This window comes from Callithrix jacchus, chromosome 5, assembly GCF_049354715.1.
Source record: "Callithrix jacchus isolate 240 chromosome 5, calJac240_pri, whole genome shotgun sequence".
Lineage (NCBI taxonomy): Eukaryota > Metazoa > Chordata > Mammalia > Primates > Cebidae > Callithrix > Callithrix jacchus.
The window spans coordinates 111,226,403-111,253,664 of record NC_133506.1 but is presented as its reverse complement, the minus strand read 5'-3'; the positions used below and the strand labels follow the sequence as shown (position 1 = coordinate 111,253,664).

General features: G+C 37.7%; 3 protein-coding genes across 17 annotated transcripts in view; 2 read left to right on the top strand and 1 right to left on the bottom strand.

Moving 5' to 3' along the window:
* The window catches only part of TOM1L1 (target of myb1 like 1 membrane trafficking protein), a 57,461-nt gene extending 52,908 nt beyond the window's left edge, over positions 1–4,553 (top strand). For 6 of the 11 annotated variants that reach the window (XM_008997346.6, XM_078374134.1, XM_008997342.6 and 3 more), the window contains 2 exons: positions 3,167–3,228; positions 3,722–4,553. In XM_008997346.6, coding sequence (XP_008995594.2) covers positions 3,167–3,228; positions 3,722–3,877 — 218 coding nt within the window. In that variant the 3' untranslated portion in view covers positions 3,878–4,553. The remainder of the gene's footprint in view (positions 1–3,166; positions 3,229–3,721) is intronic. The other 5 variants (XM_078374131.1, XM_078374133.1, XM_008997343.6 and 2 more) reach the window with 1 other exon arrangement.
* On the bottom strand, positions 4,525–10,974 carry COX11 (cytochrome c oxidase copper chaperone COX11). Its single transcript, XM_002748409.7, has 4 exons — positions 10,606–10,974; positions 7,256–7,411; positions 5,890–6,015; positions 4,525–5,514 (listed from the first exon to the last, which is right to left on the bottom strand). Exons 1-4 carry the CDS (start codon positions 10,969–10,971, stop codon positions 5,332–5,334), a joined length of 831 nt encoding a protein of 276 aa, XP_002748455.3. The 5' UTR covers positions 10,972–10,974; the 3' UTR covers positions 4,525–5,331.
* Positions 10,975–11,068: 94 nt separating this feature from the next.
* STXBP4 (syntaxin binding protein 4) overlaps positions 11,069–27,262 on the top strand; it is a 259,468-nt gene continuing 243,274 nt past the window's right edge. For 4 of the 5 annotated variants that reach the window (XR_013535859.1, XM_035301150.3, XM_008997349.5 and 1 more), the window contains exon 1: positions 11,069–11,140. The gene's annotated coding sequence lies outside the window, so the exon portion shown is untranslated. Of the gene's footprint in view, positions 11,879–27,262 lie in introns of all 5 variants that reach the window. The other variant, XM_008997350.5, reaches the window with a different exon arrangement.

Below are 27,262 nucleotides of genomic sequence, written 5' to 3'. Positions count from 1 at the left end.
GAATCTTTGGAACTCTATCATTGTGATGGATCTTCCTTTTGGTGGTCAGAATGTCTCAGTTCTTTTGAAGTCCCATGAAATTCAGGGACTCCCTCCAAGGAAAAGCACAGGATCTTGCAGGAAATTTCTGTTTTTTTTCATATCACTGGTTGTCCATGAACCCCAGGTTGACAATTTTTCCTCTACCAGGACAAAGAGTATGTTTATGAAGATGCACAAGATTCATTTATTTCAATATTATGTGCCAGGGACTATTTTTAGACTAATTTATAATTTTAAACAAGAAACATGCTCCCTTGGCCTCATAGAGGTTAAATGTAGCATGGATACAGAAATTAGACAAATCACCAAATACATGTTTACAATTTGTTAGTGTTATGAAAGAACATGGCAAATTGAAAGTGCATAACAAAACTAACTTAAATGGGGATTAGAGAAAGCTTCAGGAAACATTAAAGCTGAGACCTGCAATTCTTAGTTAAAAGTCTGGAAATGAGTATTGTAGGTCCAGGGAACAACCAAGACCCAGAGGAAAGAGTTCTGGCACATTCAAGGAAACAGAAATGCCAAAGCCAAGAGTTAAAAAAGTTAACAGGGAGCTCAGAACCAGATGTGGAAAATGTATTTGGAGGCAAAGAGGAATGAGTACAACTGTGAAAGTCAGTGCTAAGGGCAGACAAGTAAGATGAGAATTGAAAACTAGACAACAGATTATGTAGAGATCACTGATGATTTCTGTAAAAGCTATTTGATGGATTGATGGGGACAGATGCCAAATTTCAGTGCATTTGAAAAGCACAGAAGAGATTAAGTAGAGACAGTTAAGTGCAGATACGAACTTAAATGTGAAACAATGATAAAATCAGGTTTGGGGTTGGGCACAGTGGCTCACACCTGTAATCCCAGCACTTTGGGAGGCTGAGGCGGGCAGAGTGCCTGAGGTCAGGAGTTCGAGACCAGTCTGGTCAGCATGGAGAAACCCTGTCTCTACCAAAAATGGTGCCTGTAATTCCAGCTACTCGGGAGGCAGACAGGAGAATTGCTTGAACCCAGGAGGTGCAAGTTGCAGTGAGCTGGGATCACACTGTTGCACTCCAGCTTGGGCAACAAGAGCAAAACTCCGTCTCAAAAAAAAGAAAAAAAGAAAAGAAAAAGAAAAAGGGGTTGGTAGCTAGAGGATACCAAGGCATTTGCTACAAGTAGAGGTAGAATTAAAGATCATACTTTGTATAAAATAGAAGATATGGGAGATGTTGGAGAATCTGTGAAAGTCGAGGAATAGGACCTGCCACAGAAGGAGAGGCTGAAGACTCAGGAAGGGGAGAATAACTGAATGGGTGAAGTGCTTAAGAAGCCTGGAGTAGATAGGATCACAGAAATAAAGGACAATACAAATGAAGAAACTTAAAGATTTAGTGATGGGAAGATGAGGAAGTTTTCATATCAAGACATTTAATGTATTAAGAATGAGGTTTCTACCAGAGAAGTCAGAGGTATGAGGAGAATGAAGAAGGCTGACATCGTTTTGAGGGAGATAAGAGACCAGACTTTTTAAGGAAACATTAAAATTGTAGGACCATTCTGGGGCCTTATGAACTTGGTGATTATGGTTTCATAGTGCTGTGATTTTTGAGGCTTTTCCTCAGCCATATTTTGCTATATTGTGTATATGAATGTTGTGGTTTCAGGTATAGATATTTTCCAGCTACAGATATATGTAAGATACATAAAAAGAATTGAATGAGTCAGGCATGGTGGCTCATGCCTCTAATCCCAATATTTTAAGAGGCTGAAGTGGGAGGATCATTTGAACCTAGGAGGCTGAAGCTGCAGTAGCCATGACTGCACCACTGCATTCCAGCCTGGGTGACAGAGTTCAAAAAAAGAATGAAGGATGTCATAAAAAAAAAATACAATATAAAGAAAAGCACAGAAATGAGAGTGATGAGCTATAGGTGGCTTGAGGCGCCTGTATTTTAATCACATAAGTTAAATAAGCTGGAAGATTATTATTATTATTATTATTATTTTAGACAAGAGTGTCATTCTGTAGCTCAGGCTAGAGTGCAGTGGCACGGTCTCAGCTCACTGCAATCTCCGCCTCCTAGGCTCAAGTGATCCTCCCACCTCAGCCTGGACTCAAGCAATCCACCCACCTCAGCCTCCCAGAGTGCTGGAATTATAGGTGTGAGCCACTGTACTTGGCGTAATTTTTTTTTAATGTTTGAAACCAGAAGAAATTGAAGAGTTTTTTAAGTAAAAATGTAAACTCCAAATTTGAGCCATATTTTTCATTTAAATCACAAGAAAAAATGAATTGGTTCTATAAAATACATACTTTTAATTGGCATAGGAGGCTGGGAGTGGTGGTTCACCCTTGTAACCCCAGCACTTTGCGAGACCGAGGCAGGCAGATCACCTGAGGTCAGGAGTTCAAGACCAGCCTGACCAACATGAAAAAAAACCCTTCTCTACTAAAAATACAAAATTAGCTGGGCATGGTGGCACATGCCTGTAATTCCAGCTATTCAGTAGGCTGAAGCAGAACTGCTTGAACCTAGGAGGCAGAGATGGCAGTGAGCCCAGATTGCACCACTGCACTCTAGCCTAGGCAACAAGCGCAAAACTCCATCTTAAAACTTAAAAAAAAAAAAAGGCACAGGAATTGCAATATTAAGGCCAGGCGCAATGGCTCACACCTGTAATCCTGGCCCTCCAAGGTGGGTGGATCACCTGAGGTCAGGGGTTCGAGACCAGACTGGCCAATATAGTGAAACCTCGTCTCTACTTAAAATACAAAAAAATTAGCTGGGCATGGTGGCATGTGCCTGTAATCCCAGCTAATTGGGAGGCTAAGGCAGGAGAATCATTTGAACCTGGGAGGCAGAGGTTGCAGTGAGACAAGAAAGCACCATTGTACTCCAGCCTGGACAACAAGAGTGAGACTCTGTCTCAAAAAATAAATAAATAAATAAAAAATAAGGGAAGTGTAACATTACAATTTAAGAAAACTAGAATATACAATTCAGGGCAGAGATTGTTTTTACTCATATGTAGCCTGAACTCCAAAACAGCTCAATTTTTAATTATGGTACTGGCAATTAAAAACCAAAATTGCACTTTGAAATGGATATATAATCCTTTTGCTGTGATGGCTTTGTTTCAGAGCTATTTATGAAGAAATTGACGCTCACCAGCACAAAGGAGCTCAGAATCATGTTGACTGAGGTAAAAACTTCAACTTACACAGCTTAATTCCATATTACAAATAATTTCAGTATAATTTTCACTTTACATGTTTAGTATTTATATTTTGTAAAGGCCATCTGAGTCTGACACTTTGAAATATGAGTTCCCCTGAATCACTCAAATTATGGGGAGCCATTATTCACTAATGAAATTCATTCTTTGTGCTTCTGTCATCTGTAAATAATAAGGCTTGGGAATGCATTAGTTACTTTATGGTATAGAAATATTAGTGCTAACAAAAATAGATGAACAAGTCAGGCACTTGTCTTTCATGTGCCATTAATATTTGTTAACTGGTACCAGTAGACCCATTTACTATTACTCCTCCAAATAGGTCTTGAGTTTTTCCTATTTTCAGCACTACTGATCCCATGTATTTACTATTTAACGGTCACCAATGAACTATTAAACTTATTTATTCCTCTTATCCCTCCCCTGTGGAAGAAGTACATTCTTACCTTTTTTCTGCTAGACTGTGGCTCTCCAGCCTCCCGCTAGAGACAAGTACAAGAGTTATCAAGAAATGGGGATAGAGAAGGACAGGATGAATACTGGACATTTTCTTCTCTATTCTAGAAGAAAGAGGACGATCACCTCACTAGCCACATCAAAGATGCCAACTCTCTAAAGAGTAGACTGTGCAGCTTTGAGGCCTGGACAATACCTACCTACCAACATGTCAGAGCCATGGTGGAACATTTCTGCTATAATGAAGCTTAAACAGAAGACTAACAGTTCCAGGATAACAGTGATTCCTGACAACAGCGTGAGATTTCAACAGAACTTGTTTGGAACAAATACTCAACTTAAAACTTTAGCAGAAAAAAAATTACTTAGTCCTTAGGCAACCAATTTAACTGCAGTGTCATATGTTTCACAGGCCTTCCTACATTTACAAATCATCACACAGCTGTGGATAAGAGATTATCTTACTATAAAATAATTCTGAATAGATGAAAGCATAAAATGTGAGAAACTGAATGTATTATTCTGGAAGCATAAATACTGAGTGCCTTCATTTAACTAAAGTTGAATGTAAAAGTCAATTTGCACTTCTTTATAAATAATCCTCTGGTTTAGAATTATAAATTGTTAAAGCCTTGATGATTGTCATTTAATTATATTTTAGGTGTCCTGAACAGGTCACTAGACTCTGCAATGGATGGGCTTTTTGATTCTTTGTAATGCTAAATAGTCTTTTCTCTCTTTTTACTATAACTTAACATTTCTATTTGGAACACAGACAACTGGAAAATATTCAGAATAAGTATTACATTTGATGAAAAATAAAATAATTTAATACATTTTTTTTTTTTTTACAAAGTTTGTTCCCGGAAGAACTTCTGATGTCAGTACATCACAATCCCACCTGTACATTTTAACATTCATGGACTTGTAATAATGATGGTAAAAGCTAGCAGCCTAGTAAATATACTTACTTTATTTCAATTTCATGATAGGACAATTTCAAAGTAATTATTCAGAATTCTGAATATAAAATAGCCCTAGATCTTAAAGGACAAAAAGTCAAATTTGAAATAAGAATTTAAATCTTTGGACAAGCTGTTAGGGCTTAGTGACTCCTACTTTGAGCTTTTAAAATATTGACTGTTCAAAATAGCAACCAACTCTTTTAGACATAATAATAAACATGGTCAGAAGTACTGGCCTATGACTTGAAACAAATAACCCTGAGCATATATTTTTGAAAACCTTCTCAGATTCATTGCTATAATTATGAAGAGTTAATAATCTAGAAGGGAACCATTAAGGCATGGACTTAAGCCGAACCATTAAGTCCATGCCTCCATATTTAAAAAACAAAGCGGTTTGTTTTAACACTTTCAAATTCTTCAGTATGGGATTGAATAGTCAGTCATACATTCTAGCTAGACATGTGGGTTTCTTATGATAAAAGCTAAACCTGTTCTCTCAATTTTAAGTGAAATAAATTAGTTGAGAAAAAAATAGCTATTTAAAATATAAGGCTTCAAATTATTGTACAATATTTCTCCTCTGAGAAGACAGGATACATTATTTTCCCAAAAACCACAACTTTGAAGGAAGACTTAGTTGCTGACTTCAATTATATCCCGGAACTGGCAACTGGTACCCTTCTTTTGCTTCAAAAAAAGTGTAAGAAAGAGTGATAACATCAACCTTAATCATTCTTGGATCTTCGGCAAATTCAGGATCAATGTAGAAAAACACTGGCATATCTACTTCCTCTTGGGGATTAAGCCTTTGTTCTTCAAAACAGAAGCACTAGAAGTTATAAGAAGATTTTGTTTAATAACATTTCTATTCTCATATTACATAACAGAAACTAATAGAGTTCACTTATCATTCCAGTACACTTCTTGACTTTAATAAGCATACTGTTAAATACAGAGTTCTGTGATAAAATAAGAGCATCTTTTCATCTCAATGAGTTCTGCTTTAAGGATCAAAAACAAATTCTAATCTTAGAAGCAGATATCCATTTGGTTTGGTTCTCAATCTCTGCATAGCAAGTATAGATAATGAAGAAAAATAGCTTGATGTTTAGAAGAAATTAGTTTTCAGAAACCACAAGATCTACTAAAACACTAAGTTTCATGTACCTTTATCATATTTTGTAAAGTTTACATTTTGTTGTACCTGTATTTTATTGAAATACTGTCCAGCTTCAAATGGAACAACATTGTATGTAGAAATTCCAATTACTGGTTTGTCAGTAGGATTCTTAGCTTTGTAAAATGCCAGTGCAGTCTCTCCTGGAACCACCTGTTTTAAAGGATATAAATTATCAATACTTTAAATCTCACACAGTCCCTCTTTTTCCTGCTAGATTAGTCTAATTATTTTGCCCATTTATCAGACCATAATACCTAATCTGATGCAGGGTTCAGCAAAATAAACTGAGTATTACCCACAAACATATCTGACTTTAAAACTTACTTGCATATGTCAATGAAGAACCAATGTTCTAATATCTATAGTTATGAATTGTCCTCTTATATATTTGAAGTCTTCAAGGAATAATCTGCAAATTACATTATTTAAAATGTGTCCAACCCAATCATATCACAGCCCAAGCCCAACCTTTCTGTAACACTTATACCTGAAAGTCACGATTGACTAGATTTTAAAAAAATCAACATTAAACTTACCTTAAAACCATAATAAAACTGACTGACTATAACCTTTATTATGCCAAACAAGTGTTAATACTTTATTTGGAGAAAATAAGAAGATAGCAAAGCTTAAAATTTCCAAAGGATATTCTGTCACTTGTACCAATTCAGCCACTAATACCTTGTATACCACCATGTAATTGGATAATATTCATAATCATAACCTATAAAATCTTTAATTATTAAAGAGATTGTCATGTTTACTAAACTGGGAAAGCACTAATATTTATAAGGCTTTTCCATTATGAGTTGAAATTAACTCCACTGGCTAATCGTCAGTTAATAAGGTATCAGTTAAAATCTTCCCAAGATTACAGTTGGTTAAAATTTTAGGAAAGCTTTTAGGACAGTCTCACTTAGTCTCACTGGAGTATAACTATTTACTATCGATTACTTCAAAGGCCCTCAATTTATTTTTCTTTTCGAAGGACAGGGATGCCTTTTATATAAATCAGTAAACTACTCATTGTAACCAATGATTTTCCCATGTCTTCTATGCCAAAGGAAGTCAGGAAGCTGTATGGCCTGACAGCTACTGCTACTCCCAACTGTTTCACTCACCTAAACTTTATTTCAAAATACTGACAGGTTCCATTACTATCAATTTTTTTATTCCCACAGACTACTTTTTGATAGTGCCTTACACGTAATGTAACAATTTATATGTTAACTTTTAAGTTACATGATAGTAAAAGTCAGTTTGGAACAAGGGAAAATGCCATGTTTTATTAGAACTGCATTGTTAAAAGCAGTCCTCTGACAGTTTATGTGAAGAAAAAAAGGAATTTACATTAATAAAGTAATCTTTTAATGACTGGTTAGTCACTTACAAATATTTCTGTTTGCTGAGGTCTAAAGTTCCACTGGAGACTTGCATGCACATCTGCATTAAAGGTAACTTTAATGATTCGATCCTTAACAGGCACCATGTTTTCAATCTGGTCTGATGCATGACCTGCAACTACTGATCCTCCAAGTCCAGTAGTCTAGAAAAAGATACCAAACATGTTAATACTTTTAGGTGTTGATGATCTATTTATTTGATAAAAAGTTTAAAAACAATTTAGTATTAATAATTCATTTGGAGCCAAGTTTACATACTAACCATTTGTGTAACCATGGCAAGATTCTGACCACTTTTGGGATGTCATGAGCCTGTATTTGTTAAAGTCATTCCTATTTTTCAGTAATCCCTTGGTTACCTGGCATGGTCACAAATGAGTCATTTGGGAAAAGCTTGAGCCCAGCCTAAGCAACATAGGGAGACCTCGAGTCTACAAACTCAAATAAATACACGTGCACACACACACATAATAAGAATGAACTACAGCTAAGAATACCAGTCATGGTGTTAAAAAACTTTCCTGCACATTGGAATCACCTAAAGCATACTTAACAATTACTGATGCCTGGTTCCCACTCTGGTATTGTGATTCACTAGATAAGGGAACTATTATCACTTACAATAGAACTCACAATTTTCAGCTAAGCCATTTATTAAAAAAAAAAAAATTCCCTTTATTGCTAGTATATTAACTATTAGTCATTATTAGAAATAAAATTTACCCATGACTTCAATTTCGTTGAAAATACTTAAATAATTCCATTTTTCCATATTCTTGACTGGTCCTTTTCCATATCACAGCTTTCATAATCCAAATTAGATTGTAGCTTCACTTCTATTAATATATTCTGCATCGTAAGTATTTTCCCATGTTGGTTATATTTTTGGATCTTTCTCTGTATAGTAGAGCTTTTATATAAATCACTCATCAGAGCACCTAATCCCTATGGCCACAGAATCAAATAATCATGGGGCATCAAGAATATTTGTGTCTGACATTTCATTTATTCATGATAGTTATTTCCTTGTCATCAGGTACTTTTAAAGAAAAAGCCCTTACGTCCAAGGTCATCTTTCTTCTGATACTTGAGGTTGCCAGAATTCTGATTTCCAGATAATTTGCCTGTTACTATGCTAGGGGGAAAAAAAAAAAAAAGCAAATTTGAGGCTAGGGGATGACTCCCAGCAAGATACAGTGTTAGCATCTTCTGTTTGTTACACAAGGCAACTAACTTCATTCAACTGCCATGCAACATTACTGAATTATATTGTATCTCTAAAAGATGCATCAGAGGGCAAAGCTTTATCCTTGCATATCCTTCTGCCTGCGTGCTATAATGTTTAAGATGTAACTCCTTTTCCTGAAGAATTTAAGTCACTTGAATAAAAATATGTTTAAGTGTCCTCCCTTAATAAAGATTCCCTGATATATTCTTTGAATATGAGTTCTTCCAATTTCTAAGTTCAATGCCTAGAGAAAGTAAAATAGATAAGAAGACTAGAAAAGAGAACTAAAAAGATGTCCTGGTCTCTAATCTAGTTGTACTACTAACTAGCTCTAAGAATTTAACAGACTACAAATTACATTTGCCTTCCTCACCTATAATTGCACATGGACACATTTCACATACAATATTATCAGTTATTTCAGTTTGGGACAGGGTTTCTCAATTTTGGCACTATGTACATTTTGAGCTGAATAATTTATTTGGGGGTGGGGCAGTGCCTTGTTGGTTATTTAGTAGCATTCCTAGCCTCTACCTATTAGATGCCAGTAGCACCCTATACCCCCCACCCTCCATGTTGTGGCAACCAAAAATGTCTTCAGACATCGCTAAATGTTCCCTAAGGAACAAAAATCACTCCTCCAGCTGCCAGTGGTTTGAGAAGGATCCAGATTTGCTGATTTGGTTCAGTTATGCTCATGACTTAACTAATTGGTAGTTTTATAATTCATGCTTGGGCTTGGCCTCTAATGATAAGTAAATTCACATTCTATACTCATCCTCAGAAATCAACTATTGCAATTTCCACATAAATGCTGGCATTAGAGACTATGCCAGAAAAGAAAAGTACTTTTGTCTTCTGCTGCTTCATCATCTGAAAGAAAGGTAAATTGATCTTCCCAGCCTGGGCATGGTGGCTCAGGCCTGCAGTCCCAGCCAAGGCAGGAGGATTGCTTGAGCCCAGCCTAAGCAACATAGGGAGACCTCGCCTCTACAAACTTAAATACACGCACACACACACACAAAATAAGAATGAACTCCAGCTAAGAATACCAGTCATGGTGTTAAAAAACTTTCCTGCACATTGGAATCACCTAAAACCTACTTGACAATTACTGATGCCTGGTTCCCACTCTGGTATTGTGATAAAATGAATAATGTGTGTGGATTTTTAGCAGCTCTCCAGGTGATTCCCAATGCTGCTGTACAGCGAATTTTAGGAGCCACTATTTTAAACACATTGAATGAACGCAATGTGTAGCTCTTGTGGAATGATTTTTAAACCGAAATTCTTGTCCCTATCCTAGGCTTCCTAACCAGAATCTCTGGGGAAGGGGATCCCTGGAACGTGTATTTAACGTTAAGCTCCACAGGTGATCCTAATGCCCAGCCAAAGCTGCAAATTACTAAGAACAAAGGAGAAATCTATGAAATACATGAAACTTGACCTTGCCAGTGGTTCTCAAAACTTGGCCTCAAAATCAACTATATAGGACTTACTAAAATATAGATTGCTGGTCCCGCCCCCCGTGTTTCTGACTCAGTCCTGGAGTAGGGCCCTAGAATTTGCACTTTTAACAGGTTCCCAGGTGATGCTGATGCTGCCGGTCTTGGGCGCCAAACTCCCAGAACCGCTGCAATGTACTTAACAGAGTCCAGGTTAAGTACATTACAGTTACATATTAAGAGGGGCAGGGCGAGAGCTCCTCAAAGGACCAATTAATGCTCCAATTTCCAGAGTTATACCCTCTGGAAAATCACATGTGGTCTGCAGAGTGAATGTATGAATAATACACATTTTAAAAGCGTGTGTGCGCAGGAAGTTAAGGCTGCGAACTTTTTTGGTGAGATGCAGCTCATACATCAGGCAGTTGCACTCTGCAGCGTGGAATAAGCACAATCACTGAGAAGAATTCCGTGCTACTTGCAGTTTTGCCACCAATATCTTTGGTTGCTTTGGGTAAGTGGCTGTTTTGAACTTCTCTCCTTTTAGGTAGATAATATGGGAAACCTCTTCCACCAACAACTCGCAGAGCGAGGGATGTCCCGGGATTTGTCCTGCAACCCAACCTCTCGCGCCGCGCCACTACGCGGGCAACGCCGACCCTACCTGGCAGTAGAGCCGATAAAGGGGTACGGCGGCGTAGGACACCCCCAGCATGCCCACGGCGACCGCGGCCACGTAAGTGAGGGCCGTCTTGTTCCGCCGCCGCCATTCCTCCTCCTGTGCGCGCCTGAAAGGGTTCGAGCTCTTAGGCCGCCGCGACGGCTGCACTGCCGGATCCCTGGCTCCAAGGTTGCAGCGCTTCCATGTCCCCAGCAGCCTCAGTCCTCTCTCGGCACCTCCTATCCCATTCCACTCTGGCCTAAGAAACGGCTCTGCCCTCTCTGCAGGCCGCGCTGTAGACCCACGGTGAAACGAGTGCCAGCCACAGAAAAAGAGACGCCTCCATGCCGTATGCCAGACCCCACCCATAACACCCAGAACGAACACCCACCCGCCTCTCACGGACGAGCAGTCAAATCTCGCGAGGCTTAATATGTATCGCGAGATCTGGGTTGAGCCTGCCGCTGCTTTGGCTACCAGGCTCCTCAGGTGGCAGCGCCTATAGTCGGGCTACGGAGGCCGGGTTGCTAGCTTACGGGTAAGTTTGCGTTTTGCTTTGTGACTGTTCCTCTCGCTTCCCGCCAGGGCTTCTCCAACGTTTAAGAAAACGCGTTTTGCTCGTCCGCGTGCAAGCTTGCCATCACTTGGGGTTGTGCCTGTGATCTTTTTAAACTCCACCAGCCTTTGTCTCGACCCAGCAGCCCTGGCGGCGTTCTCCCGCGGTCTTTTCTCCTGGGGTCCCCTGGCCGCTGGCTCTTGTGCTTACTACCCTCGACTTGGTTCAGGGATCATCGCCTCTCTCAGGAAGCCTTGCTGAGTTAACCGCAGACCTCTTGGACACCCACGACACCTGCATTTCCTCAGCCCGTGGACAGTCGGCTTCCCCTGCTCTGATGCCCCTTTACGACTTGCCCAGTGGAAATCCCCGCAGCTGGAGCGGGAGGAAGGCTGTCAAGCTGAAGTTTGTTCGGGAGAGAGTGACCAAGATATGAGGAAAGGAAAGACTGAGAGAAAAGAACTACGTGGGGCCATGTAATAGCTTTCTTGAGTTGTCCCACAGGACAAGCTGGAGGGGAGCAAACAGCGTAGCGGAGTTTACTGTCATAGAAGGAAGCATCTTTCTAGAAACTATACTATAGCAGTTAAGAGCTCAGCTTCTGAGGTTAGAAGGTTCTGGATTTTTACCCGACTCCTCACTATGGCCCAGGACTCGTAGGCCAGTTACTTGGCCTCTCTAAGACCTGGTGTCCTTACTTGTGACATGGAAATCATAACAGTAAGTGAGAATATTCATATAACGTAACTTTCATGATGCCCGAGGCATAGTAAGAATTTAGTTAGGCTGTATTTCTACTTGCTATCTAGCCATTTCTAATGGCCAGAGCAGATATAATTATCCCCACCATGTGGATGAGGAAGTTGGAGGCCTGAGAAACTTTAAGTCATTTAACATTTTATTTATTTATTGCACCCTCAGCTGTAGGCCTGACATTAATAGACCTGCTGGCTCTATAGCACAGAACAAGTTGGAAGATCACTTATGTGATGGAGTGACCTTTCTACTGAAGGACTCAGAAGATAATCAAGTAACAGTTACCTAAATAAGGGAATTTCAGATAACAATCTGTGCAGTGAAGACAATGAAATAACATAATGTCATTGAGAGTGTTGAGAAGGGGTAGTAAAGTAAGGCCCTTCTGAAGAGGTGACATTTGAGTTCAGACCTGAACGATGATAAGGAACTACTGTTTGATGACAATTCCAGGCCAAGCAAAGGCCCAAGGGAAGGAAAGAGCTAGAAATGACTGAATAACAGAAAGGAGGCCAGTGTGTTCCTAACACAGTGAAAAGTGGTAGGAAATGGGGTCAGAACAGGTAACAAAGACCTGATAATACAGAGCCTTTTAAGCCAAGTCCAAGGGTTTGGATTTTATTCTAAAAGTAAAAGGAAGCTACTGGAATGTTTGACGTATATAAGTGATATAATCTGACTCACATTTTTAAAAAGGTATTGGTTACTTTGTGGAGAATGGATTAAAGGTAGTGGAAGAATGGAAGTAGAACAGTTAGGAAGCATTGCAATAGTCCACGTGAGTGATGATGGTCACCTTGAGTGAGTAATTGGTTAACTTGAGGTCACAGGGCCGGAAAACTGCAGAACCAATAAAATCTAAATACCTTCTGACTTCTTTCTTTACACTGGCATACTGTCTCAAAAATTTTAGGTCTCCATGATTCTACAGATTTATTCATATTGTGTTACCACAATATTTGAAAATCCTTTTCATCTGCCTGCATCTTGGTTCTTGTACAAGATTCTCAGCTCTTCTAGGATGAGATTTCTCATAGTTTAATTTTCTTACAGCATAGACTGAAATCCCTGACACCAACAATACATTTCCTCTCACCATTGTTTTTCTCCAGGCACTCCTTCCTTGTAGCAGTATGAATATATATCAGTAATACAGTCTTTGTCTTAGACTCTAGTATTTTATTTTTTGTATAATAACTGCAAAAGGAAACTCTTGTGTACAGTAATATTGATAGCAATGAAATGGTGTTGGTCTTTGTAGCTTTCTACTTTATTAAAAGAAAATATGCATCATATCTGATCTTAAGATGATAATGTGAAATGACAGTTCATGTTTATGAAATACTTTTGTATGACAAGTAAAATATTTTGGTTTTTTTACTTATATTGTGAATGAAATGCATAGAACATCATTTAGTTCAATGTCCAATTAACAAAGATATTAAACATATGTTTATTACATATTTCTACAACATAATAGTACTCAAATTTCTTGTATACCCTTCAACATTAGAGAATGATAAAGATTCTTCAATCTTTATCATTTCTACACCATTTGAGAATGGATTTTAGACTTGATGTTTCAGAACTGTATACTTACTTATTTATTATTATGAAGACACTCTTTCCAAACCACAAAGCAGGCATCAAAATCAACAAGTTAATATTTATCCAGTATTACCTTATATTGTCAGCTTGGACTACCAATAGCAAAATATCGCAGACCAGTTGCTTAAACAACAGAAGTATTTATTTCTCACCGTTCTAAAGGCTGGAAAGTTCAAGACCAAGGTATCACTTGGTCACTTCCTGGTGAGGGGTCTCCCTGGTTTGCAGACATCTGCCATCTTGCTGTGTCCTTACATAGATTGAAGTAAATTAGCTCTGATATATCTTGTAATGACACCAATCCCATGAGATCAGGTTCCCACCCTGATGACCTCATTCAACTATAATTACTTCCTAATCCAAATACAGCTACATTGGGGGTTAGGGCATCAACGTATGGATTCTGGGGGATATACACTAAGTTCTTTACACCATGTTATTTATGGACTCTACTTAAATTACCCTATTTATCCCAATCATTTCCAATTTAGATCTAGGATCTAATCCAGGATTAGCGTTCTTATTTATCAAGCTTCTTCAGTCTTTTTCAATCTGGAATAGTTGCCAATCTTGTTTTTCATATATATATATATAATGTAATATATATATTGAAGAGACAAGATCTTGCTGGGTTGCTCAGGCTGGTTTCAGATTCCTGGCCTTAAGCGATCTTGGTCTCCCAAAGTGCTGGGATTACAGGTATGAGGCATCGCACCCAGCCTTATCGTTCATGACTTTGACATTTTTGAGGACTACGGGTTGGTTACATGATTAAGTGTTCCAATATAGTTTTGACTGATGCTTCCTCATGTTTGTGACCCCTTGACAGGAACATCATAGAAGGGATGCTATACTTCAATCAGTGAATCCTCTTAGGTGTCACATGATCTTGATTTAGTCCATGGCTTCCTGATGTTAACTTCTATTTCTTTAAGATTGTATCTGCCAGGTTTCTCTGTTATAAGGTGAATTAGTACATATGTCACACTCATAAATTAATAGGCAATGTATGTTTTGTGGGGAGAAGTTTGTGACTTGTAAGGAGAAGCTTTGAGACTATAAATTCTATTTCTCATCATACATTCTACCAGATTTAGCATCCACTGATTCTTGTTTGAATCTGTTATTACTGTGATGGATACCAAATGATAATTTTCTAACGTTATCAATCCTTCTAGGTTTATTAGTTGGCATTTTACTGTAAGGTAGAGTTTTCCCTGCTATATCCTATATTTCTTGTTTATTTGTTTATATCAGTATAGACTCATGAGTTCTTATTTTAATCAAGGGTTAATATTTACTATTATTATTTATTTATTCATTTAATTTTTGAGATGAAGTCTTGCTCTGTTGCTCAGGCTGCAGTGCAGTGGCAAGATCTCGGCTTACTGAACTTTCACCTCCTGGGTTCAAGCAATTCTCCTGCCTCAGCCTCCTCCGTACCTGGGATTACAGGCAGGCGCCACCACTCCTGGCTAATTTTTGTATTTTTAATAGAGACAGGGTTTCACCATGTTGGTCACGCTGGTCTTGAACTCCTGACCTTGTGATCCACCCGCTTCAGCCTCCCAACGTGCTGAGATTGCAGGTGTGAGTCATGGCTCCCAGCCTATTGCTATTATTTTTAAATTCTGATTTCAGATTTTCCTAGACTTGGCCAATAGAAGCCCCCTTTTGACATGCATTTATCATTCTTTGATCACCTCCTTATTTTTTGGCATGACAACATGTGCCATGCTTATCTTGTATTTTCCTGACCTGCCTTGGAATCAGCCATTTCTGCCAGGAATTTTGGTTTCTTTAGTGGTAAGTCATATATAGGAACAAGCTCTGGGCACTAGAAGTGTTCATTAATAGCCCTTTTCAGCAGAGAGAACCTGGAGAATGTGTGTGTATAAGCAAATGTGCATATGTGTGTTCAGCAGTAGGAAATCTGGCTTCCTTTATTGTCAATGTTTATACTTACTTGCTCCATCCCCCCATATGTAAGCAGATTACTGTGGCTCAAAGCTTGGCCCCAGACATGTGAGTTCATCCCTCCCTGGTATGTCAGCCCAAAGCTAGGTATTGAGCATGCTGCCACTACTACCATCCAAAAACTCAGCAAGGCAAAACTGGTGAGGAAGAAGGAAAGAGAAAAGTGTAGTTAGGAATTTCAGCTCCAGACATTTTAGAAGGGGTAGGAGGAAGGAGGAAAGGCCAGTTAGGAAGTTTGGTTCAAGACACATAGGCCTTTTCCCATACCCTTTTCCCAAGCTCAGCCCATGAAGAAGGCAAGCAGACTTAGAATGATGAGTTAACTTGTCCAAGCCTAATCAGTTGGGTAGTGGCAGAGCTGGTGTTTAAGCCTGGATTTTTTTCTGACTCCTTACAACTTACTGTTTTTATTGCATCTTGTAGAAAGCAGCTTTGCAGTGGATGACAGCAAAACAACAATAAAAACACAGAAGCTTTTCTTTTTTGTATTAGGAAGTATTTCAATATGCCTAGATACAGTAGCAGTACAACACTAGGAGATGCTGAGATGTATATACTTTTCTCTAAACCTTTAAATGAATGCATAAGCCTGGGCTGCAATTCTTGTGAGTCTGAGTATGCTTGTAATAATGCATAAATTGTTATGATAACTAATGCTTAAATAATAGGTTCCACCATGAATGGAATGAGAGCTCCTCCGGGCAGGGAGGGTTAGTCCAACCATATTTTGTAGGTAGAGGTGTTGATTACACATTTGAAATATCAAGAGCTGGACTGACATTTCAGACTTGACACCTTTAATTTGCAATATTATTATTCAGCGATAAACAATTAAACCTTGTAAACTCTCTGGTTAGCTATAATAGTGTCCAATTTTATATATTAGGTATAATAAGTTATTTTTCATATAAACCATTTTGATATTCACATTAGGTTTTCTTATCTGATTATTGATTTTTAGGCTTTCTATGGATTATAAAGATGTACTATTTTAAATTTTGGTATTTTTAATGCATAATATAAGTTAAGGAAATTGCAACTTCAGTCTTAATATGGTGGTAGTCACAGAAGTGTATTTTCTAGTGGTTTTCTTAATAAAGCTCCAGAATCCATTTAGCAATATGAAATACCTAACAATAATTTTAACAGTACTAACAACTGTTTATTTGGTAGCTATTTATTACAATACTTGCATCTAAAAGAATAAGAGTAATGTATTTGAATATATAGTAAGGACAAATATATTTTGTTTGCTTAAGAACAGGCAGGGTAATCATTGTTTTCCAATTGGTGCACAATAATGCCCTGAAGTCACCTCAGTCGGTTTTGATATCCTACTTTCTTATTTCCTGGCAGAGGCCTTTATGCCGTCTTTTTGAGGAGCTACTCCATTTAAAAGATCTTGATTAAGTTTATATGCTTGATAGATAATGTGAAAGGAAAACAGAAATCATTTATCAGTAGAAGGCATTTATTAATTCAAGTAATATTTATGAAGATCAGGGTCAGCTTCATGAGAATATGACCTATGCAGTCACACAGGCCCTGCTCTTAAAAGGGCCCCTCACTTATGATGTAGGACATGCAAGCCCCCAAATTGGGGCTTAGCCCAGGAGAGTTCTTGGCTTGGCCCAGAAAAGAATTCCAGGGCAAGCTAGTGGTGTTAAACAGCAACTTTTATTGAAGTGGTATTGTACAGTAAGCAGCAAAGATACTGCTTCTTGCAGAGTGGGCTATCCCATAGGCACTGTGCCCAGAATAGCAGCTTAGAGACAGTTCTGCACTCATAGTTATACCCACTTTTAATTATATGCAAATTAAGGGACATTTTATGCAGAAATTTCTAGATGAGTGTGGTAACTTCTGATTCATAGGGTCATTACTATGAAAAGGGGTGGTGAGGTCTGTTTGTTGCCTTATGGAAAGCTGCTGCTTTTCAGGACCTTTTTAGCCAGTCCTCAGTTTGGTTCCAAGTGACTCCTACCTCACTTAGATAAGCCCTGTACTTTGTTTAATGCTCTACTGTCAGCATCTTGAAATTATTATTATTTTTTTTTCTTTTTTGAGATAGAGTCTTATTCTGTCACCCAGGCTAGAGTGCAACGGCATGATCTCGGCTCATTGCAACCTCTGCCTCCTGGGTTCAAGCGATTCTCCCGCCTCAGCCTCCCAAGTAGCTGGGATATAGGCGCATACCACCATGCCCTGCTAAAAATTCTTAATAGTTATTTAACATGAGGCCTTGTATTTTCATTTTGTATTGGGCCCTGCTATTTATGCAGCCAGACCTGGTCAAGATGTAGATATAGATGTAAATATAGATATAGATACAGATATAGATATAGATCTCAAATGCACTGACTGACAGTCTCACATGATTCAGGCCAAAGCACAGTCTAATTATGTGAATTAAAAGCAAAGGCAGAAAACTAGGGAAAGTACAAAAGCAGAGAGCCTTTAGAGCCTTTACTTTTAACCTTTAGAAGGTTAAAGGTAAGAGATAAAGCAAAAGGCAAATTCAAGTCTTTTGAGAATAGCCAGGTTACGTGAAATAAGATTAAAATTCCAAACTTGCTACCATGGCCCATGAGACCCTAGGAAATCTAGACCCTGCCTACCTCTCTCACCTTATCTCTTACCACTCTCTCCCTGTTCACCACGTTCCAGTTACACTTCTTTCTTTTCTGTAAACACCTCAAGTTTGTTCTCTGCCTGAAATGCTTTGTCCCTCAGTTTTTTTCACAGCTGACTTATTATTTGGGTCTTAGCTGGGACACCCTCCCCAGTCTAAATTAGCCCTTTTCTCCTTAGTCACATTTACTATCTCCTTGCAATATCCGAAATCTAGCTCATTTAATTGTATCCTTTTTTATTGTTTTTCTCCTACCACTAGAATATAAATACCAAAAGAGCAATGATTCTGACTTGTTCACCATAATATCACAAGCACTCAGTGTGGTACCTGCACATAATTGTACTAAGTTAAATGTTTGGTGGATGAATGTATGAATGAAAGCAAGCAGAAGGCAGTCAGGTAGTCTGAGGAAACTTCTGAGAGCAGTGAGCTGTTTTGTTCATGAAAATCTGTTTCAAGAAGACTCTTTCTTCGAAGTGGTTTTCTGATGTTTCCCACAGAGTTGGACTGTGTGTTACAGGCAGATGCTTATGCATCCTGAAATAGGACCAGTTGTCCCATAGAACTGATATTAATGGTTTCTTTGAATAAACATAGAAATTGATTCTTCCATTGTTAAAACTTGAGAAAGTTAAATTTGTTTTATGAGTTATTTTCTCAGGAAACCAACCATCAGTCCTCCCAGATAGCATCAAGGAACTGAAACTTACCAGATCATTGCATCTGGACAATGGGATACCAGACCCCTCACCCATCACGGCTGCCTAACCCAGTGGTACCTGGACTCTAGGCTGCAGACTTCTATCCGTCCGTGGCCTGTTAGGAATCCGGCCACATAGCAGATGAGCAGAGGGCTAGTGAGCATTCCCACCTGAGCTCCACCTCCTGTCAGATCAGTGGTGGCATTAGATTCTCATAGAAGTGAGAACCCTACTGTGAGATGTGCACATGAGTGATCTACGTAGCATGCTCCTTATGAGAATCTCATACCTGATGATCTAAGGTAGAACAGCTTCATCTTGAAATCATCCCCTTTTTCCATCTGTGGAAAAATTGTCTTCCACAAAAACTGGTCCCTGGTGCCAAAAAGGTTGGAGACTGCTGCCCTAACCAAAAACTTGCTACCTGTTGACCAACTCCTCTTCCTTACCCCTTCCTAATTCCTGTTCTCCTACACATAGCTACATTTTTTCCCCCTGCCATATAAGCCTCTGATTTTAGCAGATTAAGGAGAGGGATACAAATTTCCCATTTCTTTGGCTGCAGCATCCAGTTAAAGCCTTCTTCCCTGGCAATACTCCTCCTTTCAGTGATTGATTTTCTGTGTAGGAAGCAACAGGACCTAAACTGAACCCCTGGCATTTTGGTAACACCCCCAAGACAAATGAGGAGCATTTCTGAACTCCTTAGATTCTTAAAAGAAAAAAAAAAATACAGTAGCAAAGGGAATATTGCCTTTGGGTACAGAATAAAAGAAAGTAAAATACAGCTGGCCCTCGGTATCCGCAGGGTCCACGTGCACAGATTCAACCAATCATAGATCGAAAATCAATATGTGTCTTTACTGAACATATACAGACTTTTTTTTTATCATGCCCTAAATAATATAGCATAACATATTTACATTGTGTGAGGTATTATGAGTAATCTAGGGATGATTTAAAGTATAAGGGAGGATGTGCCTAGGTTATATGTGGATACTATACCATTTTATATCAGGGACTTGAATATCTTCTAATTTTGGTACCCGCAGGGTTCTGGAACCAGTTCCCTAAAGATACTGAGGCATGACTGTAACTCTTTGATCTTTTATATCTTGGCTTCCTGAAACTTTTACATTGTTTAAAAATGATCAGTTAAGTTTAGCCCAGGGAAAATAATCATTCCTGATTTTGCCAATTTACTTAAACAACCTTAGGATTATATAAATAGCTAATTTTATCTTGAAGGATCTCTGCTGTGATAAAGTACAAAACAAGTTGCCTGGTTCTAAATGCTGTCATTTTTATGTCTCCTCAAGTATAATACATCTGACTTTACAGGAAGACATATTTACGTTTTTAATATTAGCTTTAGTGAATGAATAAATTAGTAAGCATTTCTAACTTGTCAGTCCACAGAAACCAGACAGATTATTTGTTGAGTAGCCAACATCATTGTGCCCTTTTTCTCTTTTGAAATGACCTTAATGTGAAATGTCACTATACTAGTACATTTTTCTCTCTGCTCTAATCCCTCCCAAATGAACAACTGTAGCCTACCACACCCCATTCATGGGTCATACTGATCTTAGAGGTGGATATATATTTTAAAAAGAAAATCTTTCCCTAAAAACACATTGGGGAGCTTGTAGTTAAATAAGCCTGCCATAATATTTTTGATTTAAAGAGCCGAAAAAGAACCTTTACAAATCATTTGGTGAATGATTTTGTCATCGTACATATGAAGAAACTAGGGAGCAGAGTAAGTGACTGCTCAAAGTCATATGGCTAGTGGGCATCTACCTTCTAGACCGGTGATCTTCCCAATGCAATAATAAAACCATTAAATATGTGTACTATGTAATACTATGAGCTTCTTTGCTATGAGTCATCTTTCTTTTTAAATTATAGCAGAAAATAAGTGTGTTTATTTCTACTGCCTGTCAATTTGCTTACAAAGAAGTTGTCATAAGTTATTTAAAGGATATAACTGATTTTATTTGGGAAACAGCAGATCTGTTATTTTCTCTTTTAAATCTCAACATTTGTTTATACCTTAGCAAATGAAGATAAAAGGAGAAAATGACATAAAGGTAAAATGACATTAAAAGAGACATAATTAGAAGGAGCTGATTTTAAATATTAGATGCCAAGAAGGTACACTCAAACCTGGTAACTTTTTTTGATATTTTTCCTTCTTTTTCAAAATAATATATCAAAATATATATCATTGTTGTAAACCATTCAAAAATAAAGAAGGAAATAAAAATAACGGTAAATAAAATAGGAGTTCCAGTTGCCATTATTGTTTATATTTTATTGTATATTTTTAATAAATATAATTTTAAAAGATGAAATTATTATATACATTCTGTTTTTACCTTGCTGTTGTTTTTCACCTAGACCATTTTTGATGATTACATAGTATTCTTTTATATCATTATACTGTAAATGATTTAACCAATTATCAGTTTTTATGTATTTTTGAGGTTTCTGATGCTTTATAATTATTAACTATTCTGTAATGATACTTAGGAACTAACAAATATTTCTGTGTGTTTGCTGAATCACTTCTTGCCAATCACAGAGTATTAAAATGAGCTAGTATCCTGCCTTTGGTAGACAATCCCTGGATTTAGATTTTCCACCATCACTGATATCCCATTTCCCCAGATGCCCCTCATTAACATGTTTTTGTTCTCCCACTTTTTCTAACCCTCTCTTTCTTTGTTGTTCATAATTGTTCATTAAATGTGTTGAATTTTCACTCTTAAGGGATGTTTTACAAACCATACTTACCAAGCATTTTTAGATACTTCTGACCCCAGCCACATCTTCCTTTTTGAAAACAAAATCAAGGAGTGCCCTCTGTGTCCTTATTGCTCTATCAGGAATCTGGTTACTTTATATAGAGTGTGAACCCAAGAAAGCAATTAAGTATCTCCTTTATGCCCTTGGAAAAGCTAACAGTGTTCTCTGCAGCTCCTTTTTTTTTTTTCTTTTGTTCCCTCTTTTAACAATATAAGTATAAGCCCTCATACTCATATGAACTGAAATTCCTCAGTCTATAGCCATACCATCCTGAACAGGCCAGATCTTGACTGAAAATCCCCATTTTATCAAGATAATTTAGTGTGTCTTTAGAGACCTCTAGATGACCAAGAGCTTCTGACAAAGCACTTTTCTTATGAGCTTTTTGACATTTTTATTTTGAAGAGACTGTTTGGACTTAGTATTAAAGCAACAAATCTTGCCTTCACTGGTTTCACACTGTCCTTCTGTTTCCTTCTGGTGATCATTTCACTTTAGACAAACAACTAAAAGACATTGGAGTTCTTGAACTTACAGCTTGTTAAGTACTTTAAAGTAAATATAAAGTACTTTGGCAAGGAAGGATGGAAATTAAGCTTTTCCTTACAAAGCTTTTATAGGTCTATTCTAAATGTATTATTTTAGATTTTGCAATAATAGCTGAATAAATCATCTAGTTATTTGTGACAGGTGTCTGTGTGTGTCTGTGTGTTAAGTAAAATGCACTTGTATGTAAACCAACATATTACAATTACATGATTTTTAACAAAAATATAGCACACATGAATCATGCCTGGTTTTTTTCCCCACTGCTTTATTAGTAACATTTTAAAATTAAGACATTTAATCAGAATTTGGGGTGGGAGGGAAATTACTTTCTAGAAGATAATACACTTAAAGCTTTCCCAAAACATTTTTTGTTATTTACAAAATAGTGGATTTTTAAAAGGCATTAAATTAACAATAAAAAAATATATTGGAATTAACTAAATAAGAAAGGTGCAAGTGTTACCAGTGCAGGGTCTCGACTACAAGTCATCCAGTTTCTTGGCGTTTTGAACAAAGAATTAGACAAAATGCACAAACAAAGCAATGAAAAAAGGAAACAATGAAAGCATAGATTTACTGAAACGAAAGTACTCTCCATAGAGTGGGAGCAGACTAGAACAAGTGGCTTAAGAGCACTGGTTACAGAATTTTCTGGAGTTTAAATTTCCTCTAGAGGTTTAACATTGTTTACTTGGTTATACCCTATGTAAATGAAGGAGTGGACTGCGATCACTGAGAAGTACTTTCCATTTTTCATCTGCCATGCAGTGGAAAAGGAGTACTCTCTGATCCTTTTGTGGAGAGGTAGGGTTTTCCTTTTGATTCAGTTCTAGGAAGTCAGCACGAATCAACCTTAAGTTCCTTGCCTCCAGACCCTATTCTCCTGCCTACAAGGTCACTGTGAAGGCAACTTTAAAACACTGTAGAACGAGCTTGTCCCACCTGTGGCCCATGGGCTGCATGTGGCCCAGGACAGCTTTAAATGTGTTCCAAAACAAATTCGTAAACTTAACATTATGAGTTTTTTTGCTTTTTTTTTTTTTAACCTCATCAACTGTCGTTAGTGTTTAGTGTATTTTATATGTGGCCTAAGACAATTCTTCTTCCTCCAGTGAGGCCTAGGGAAGCCAAAAGATTGACCACTTCTACTATAGAAGGTCACAAAAGAAGATTTGAACAAATAGTGATACCAAATTCTTGGATAGGAAGACTCAAATAACATAATAAATACCAATACTTCAATTAATTTGTAAATTTAGTGTGATTCCCTAACAAATAGCACTGTTTTGTTTTTTAAACAAGATAATATTTTAAATTTAATATGTAAAAATAAACAACCAGGGAAGCTTGGTTAACAGAAGAACAAATGAGAGGTGATTAGTCTTACCAGATATGATAGTACCTCTGTAATTAAAATAGAATGGCATTGGTGTATGAATAAACAGATTAACCAAAGGGCCAGAATAAAAATTACAGAAGTAGACCCAAACACTTGTGAGATTTGGTAGATGATGAAAGTCATATCTCAAAATGGAGAAAAGATGGATTATTTATTAAATGTGGTTGAGACAATGGGGTGGTCTTCTTGGGAAAAATATGAGTTGGATCTGTACTTTATATTACGATGGACTCCAAATGGATCAAATGTTTATAAATGAAATCATAAAAATACTAGAAGAAAATATGAGAGAAATCTTCATAACTTTGGAGTGGGCAAGGAGTTTCTAATTGTACCTAAAACCTAGAAATCATAAAAGATTCATAAAGTTAGCCACAAACTTTTGCATAACAAAAAGCCCATCACCCAGAAGAAGTGGTGGAGAAATATATTTGCAATTTTTAGCGCTAATTAAGAGATAATTTCTGTAAGATTTAAGAACTAGAAATTGAACAGAAAAAAGCCTAATGATGAATAGAAGAATTGTCAAAAGATATAAAAAACACAGTTCACATAAAAGGAGATACCGAATGGTTCTTAAAGCATAAAAAACTCTTCAGCCTTACTCCAACTACCTTGAGATATCATTTTCATGAAGACTGGCAAAAATCCAAAAGTTATTTAGTATGCCATACTAGAGAAAATTTAGAGTAGCAGGCACTATTATTGGTGGAATAATAAATTAGTACAACCCTGACTGAGGGAAATTTGGCCATTTCTATCAATTTCATTATGGCATTTTTATAATTTTATTAAATTAATATTTACTATAATTCTGGCAGAAGATATTTTCATCCCTCTAATTTTCTCTATTTTTTTGTCCAATGAAAAGAACTGGTTTTATTGAATGTCATGTCTGATAATATAAATTACTAAGTCTAACTCAAACAACATATGCATTATGGGCAGTTTTTTTTTTAATCTGATGAAATTTCTAATTATATGGGATGAAAATTGTTTTAATGAGATAATAAGTAAATAGACTATCAAAGAAAAACTCTAAGTTTTCTGGAATAGATTCATCTTACATACCAAGATTTTTTTTTCCTCCAGTGTTCCACTTTTTCTGTTTTTGCTGATCTGTTTCTCTCTTATGATTCACCAAACTAGAAAAACAATGTATTTGTCTTGAATGTGAATATTTTTAGTAAAAGAACAGAATGTTTTCTTTTTGTGTTATTCATTAATTATAGGAACTTGGGGGTGGTGTGTGTGTGTGTGTGTGAGGGAGTGTGTGGAGTATTTGTGTGTATGTAACATTACTAGAATCCTTGTTGGTTGAGAGCCTTGCCAGCTTGTATAAAGAGAGAGTAGGAAACAGGCAAAGGAGAGAGAAATGACAGGCATTTTATGATATTTAAGGACATGACAATGAATACCTTGTTAATATAAAAAACAAGCTTGCTTGAGATTAAACCCACTTCTTTTTTTTTTTTTTCTGAACGAGGCGCCAGGCTGGAGTGCAGTGGCGCCACCTCGGCTTACTGCAACCTCCGCCTCCCGGGGTCAAGCAATTCTCCTGCCTCACCCTCCTGAGTAGCTGGGACTACAGGCGTGCGCCACCACGCCCAGTATTTTTAGTGGAGACAGGGTTTCACCATGTTGGCCAGGATGGTCTCAATCTCTCAACCTCATGATCCACCCGCCTCGGACTCCCAAAGTGCTGCGATTACAGGCGTGAGCCACTGCTCCTGGCCTAAACCCACTTCTATTTAATCAATAGTGTCATCTTTATACAAAAGAGATAATACATTACTACTCCTGCTCTCTCATTCTACTTTTTTGGTTAATCAAGCTTTTTACCTAAATTAATTTTTCAGCATACTGTAGTAGAAACAACTTGGGTTTGGAGCAAGAAAGAGCAGGATTCAAATTCTACTTTACAACTAGCCTGTGACAATGGACAAGTCACATACTTTCTCTATGACTTATTTTTCTTTTGTATAAAATTGGTTTAATAATACCTCCCTTGTGGGGCTCCTATGGGAAGAAAATTCTGTAACACGGTGCCTGGCTGTATTGGTGTTTAATGATGACCTAGATCCCAGGTTAGGCAGCCTTTCTCCGTACTCCCTGTGCATACCAGCGTCAGAGCACTTCACCCCCTCCTGATCTCATCTCTAGCACTTAGGACACTGCCAGCACGATAAATGAATGGAATAAACACCTAAATTTTATTTTATACCTCAAAATAGAAATGTTTTTAAATGTCTTGTTAAATAGATTATATGGAATCTATTGTAAAGTAGCATTTATACCTCATTAGACTTGGGTATGTTCCCAGGGGGCCTAGGGACCCTGTTTCCAGTTAGAACAACTTGCCAAAGATGAGGATCTTACTCACTTTGGTACCAGTAGAAAGATGCTCAATTATTCACATCTGCCTTTGAGCAAGGTGTTACTATTTCTACCTTAATACGAGGAGATGCTAAGAGCTTAGGCAATTTTTCTAATGCCATATTACTAGCACATGGCAGTATTACCATTTGAATTCTGCATTTCTTTTTTTTCTTATGTCTAGTACGTTTTCCACAATATTAAATAAATATATTTGAAATACATAGTATGTGAAACGTAGTGCCAATTAATGGTAGTTACTACTATTATTGTTATATGAGAATGACCTCTCTTGAGGTTTGAGAATCTGCTCCATGCATGTATTATTAAAGCAATGTATAATGAACTTATGCAAACTTAGTTTTAGAATTGAACTCTTGTCCATGACTATATCAGTCTTGTGGACAGCTGTGGTGGCTCTTGACTCTGAGGGACTACTGTTCAAAACCCAAGGATTTTAAGCTCCTCCCTCAAGTGGCCCTTCTTTTCCTCATGCGGTACTGAGTAACTTTCTTGCTTCATGGTCACTGGACTTTTGCTACTGACATTGTTGCTTGGTGGCTTCATTTCTCTGGCTGCTGTTGATCTGCCTGCTTCCACTGTTCCTGTTGCTACTACAGAGGCTGTGAAAGTTGAAATATGTTTTTACCACCAAGACCAGAATATGTCTCTGTGTCAGGCACTCAAAGGTGGTTGGCTCTCTGTTTGGGGTCCATTCAGTTCATTTGAAGAAGAATCCATGATTTCTTCTCTATACAATGGTTGGAGAAAAGATAGGATGATCCTCTTGATTTTAGTCCTCAATCTCTCAGTTTTGTTCTCTCTAGAACTTTTTGATTCTGAGTCCTAGTTTCTCTCGGATTCTTTAAGATACATTCCTCCTGCACCTGTTTCCTAAGCCAGAATTTTGTTGTGAATCAGTTGCTGGTGTGCTGATACATTGATTCTCCTCAGCTTCTCAGAGGATGTCACCTTTCTTTAGCTTAGTATGCCATACAAATATTACTATTATGTGTGTGCTCAAACTTAAAAATGTTTAAGAAGTACTACCCTAAATTTCAGCTTCTTTTTTTTTTTTTTGAGACGGAGTTTCGCTCTTGTTACCCAGGCTGGAGTGCAATGGCGCGATCTTGGCTCACTGCAACCTCCGCCTCCTGGGTTCAGGCAATTCTCCTGCCTCAGCCTCCTGAGTAGCTGGGATTACAGGCACGCGCCACCGTGCCCAGCTAATTTTTTGTATTTTTAGTAGAGACGGGGTTTCACCATGTTGACCAGGATGGTCTCGATCTCTT

Excerpts from the sequence above, each read along its gene's own strand:
- COX11 (XM_002748409.7), bottom strand. The coding sequence starts at position 10,971 with ATGGGTGGGGTCTGGCATACGGCATGGAGGCGTCTCTTTTTCTGTGGC. Across the intron at positions 7,412-10,605 it reads TTTATCGGCTCTACTGCCAG|ACTACTGGACTTGGAGGATC; the intron begins GTAGGGTCGGCG and ends ATCTTTTTCTAG. Across the intron at positions 6,016-7,255 it reads CTCAGCAAACAGAAATATTT|GTGGTTCCAGGAGAGACTGC; the intron begins GTAAGTGACTAA and ends CCTTTAAAACAG.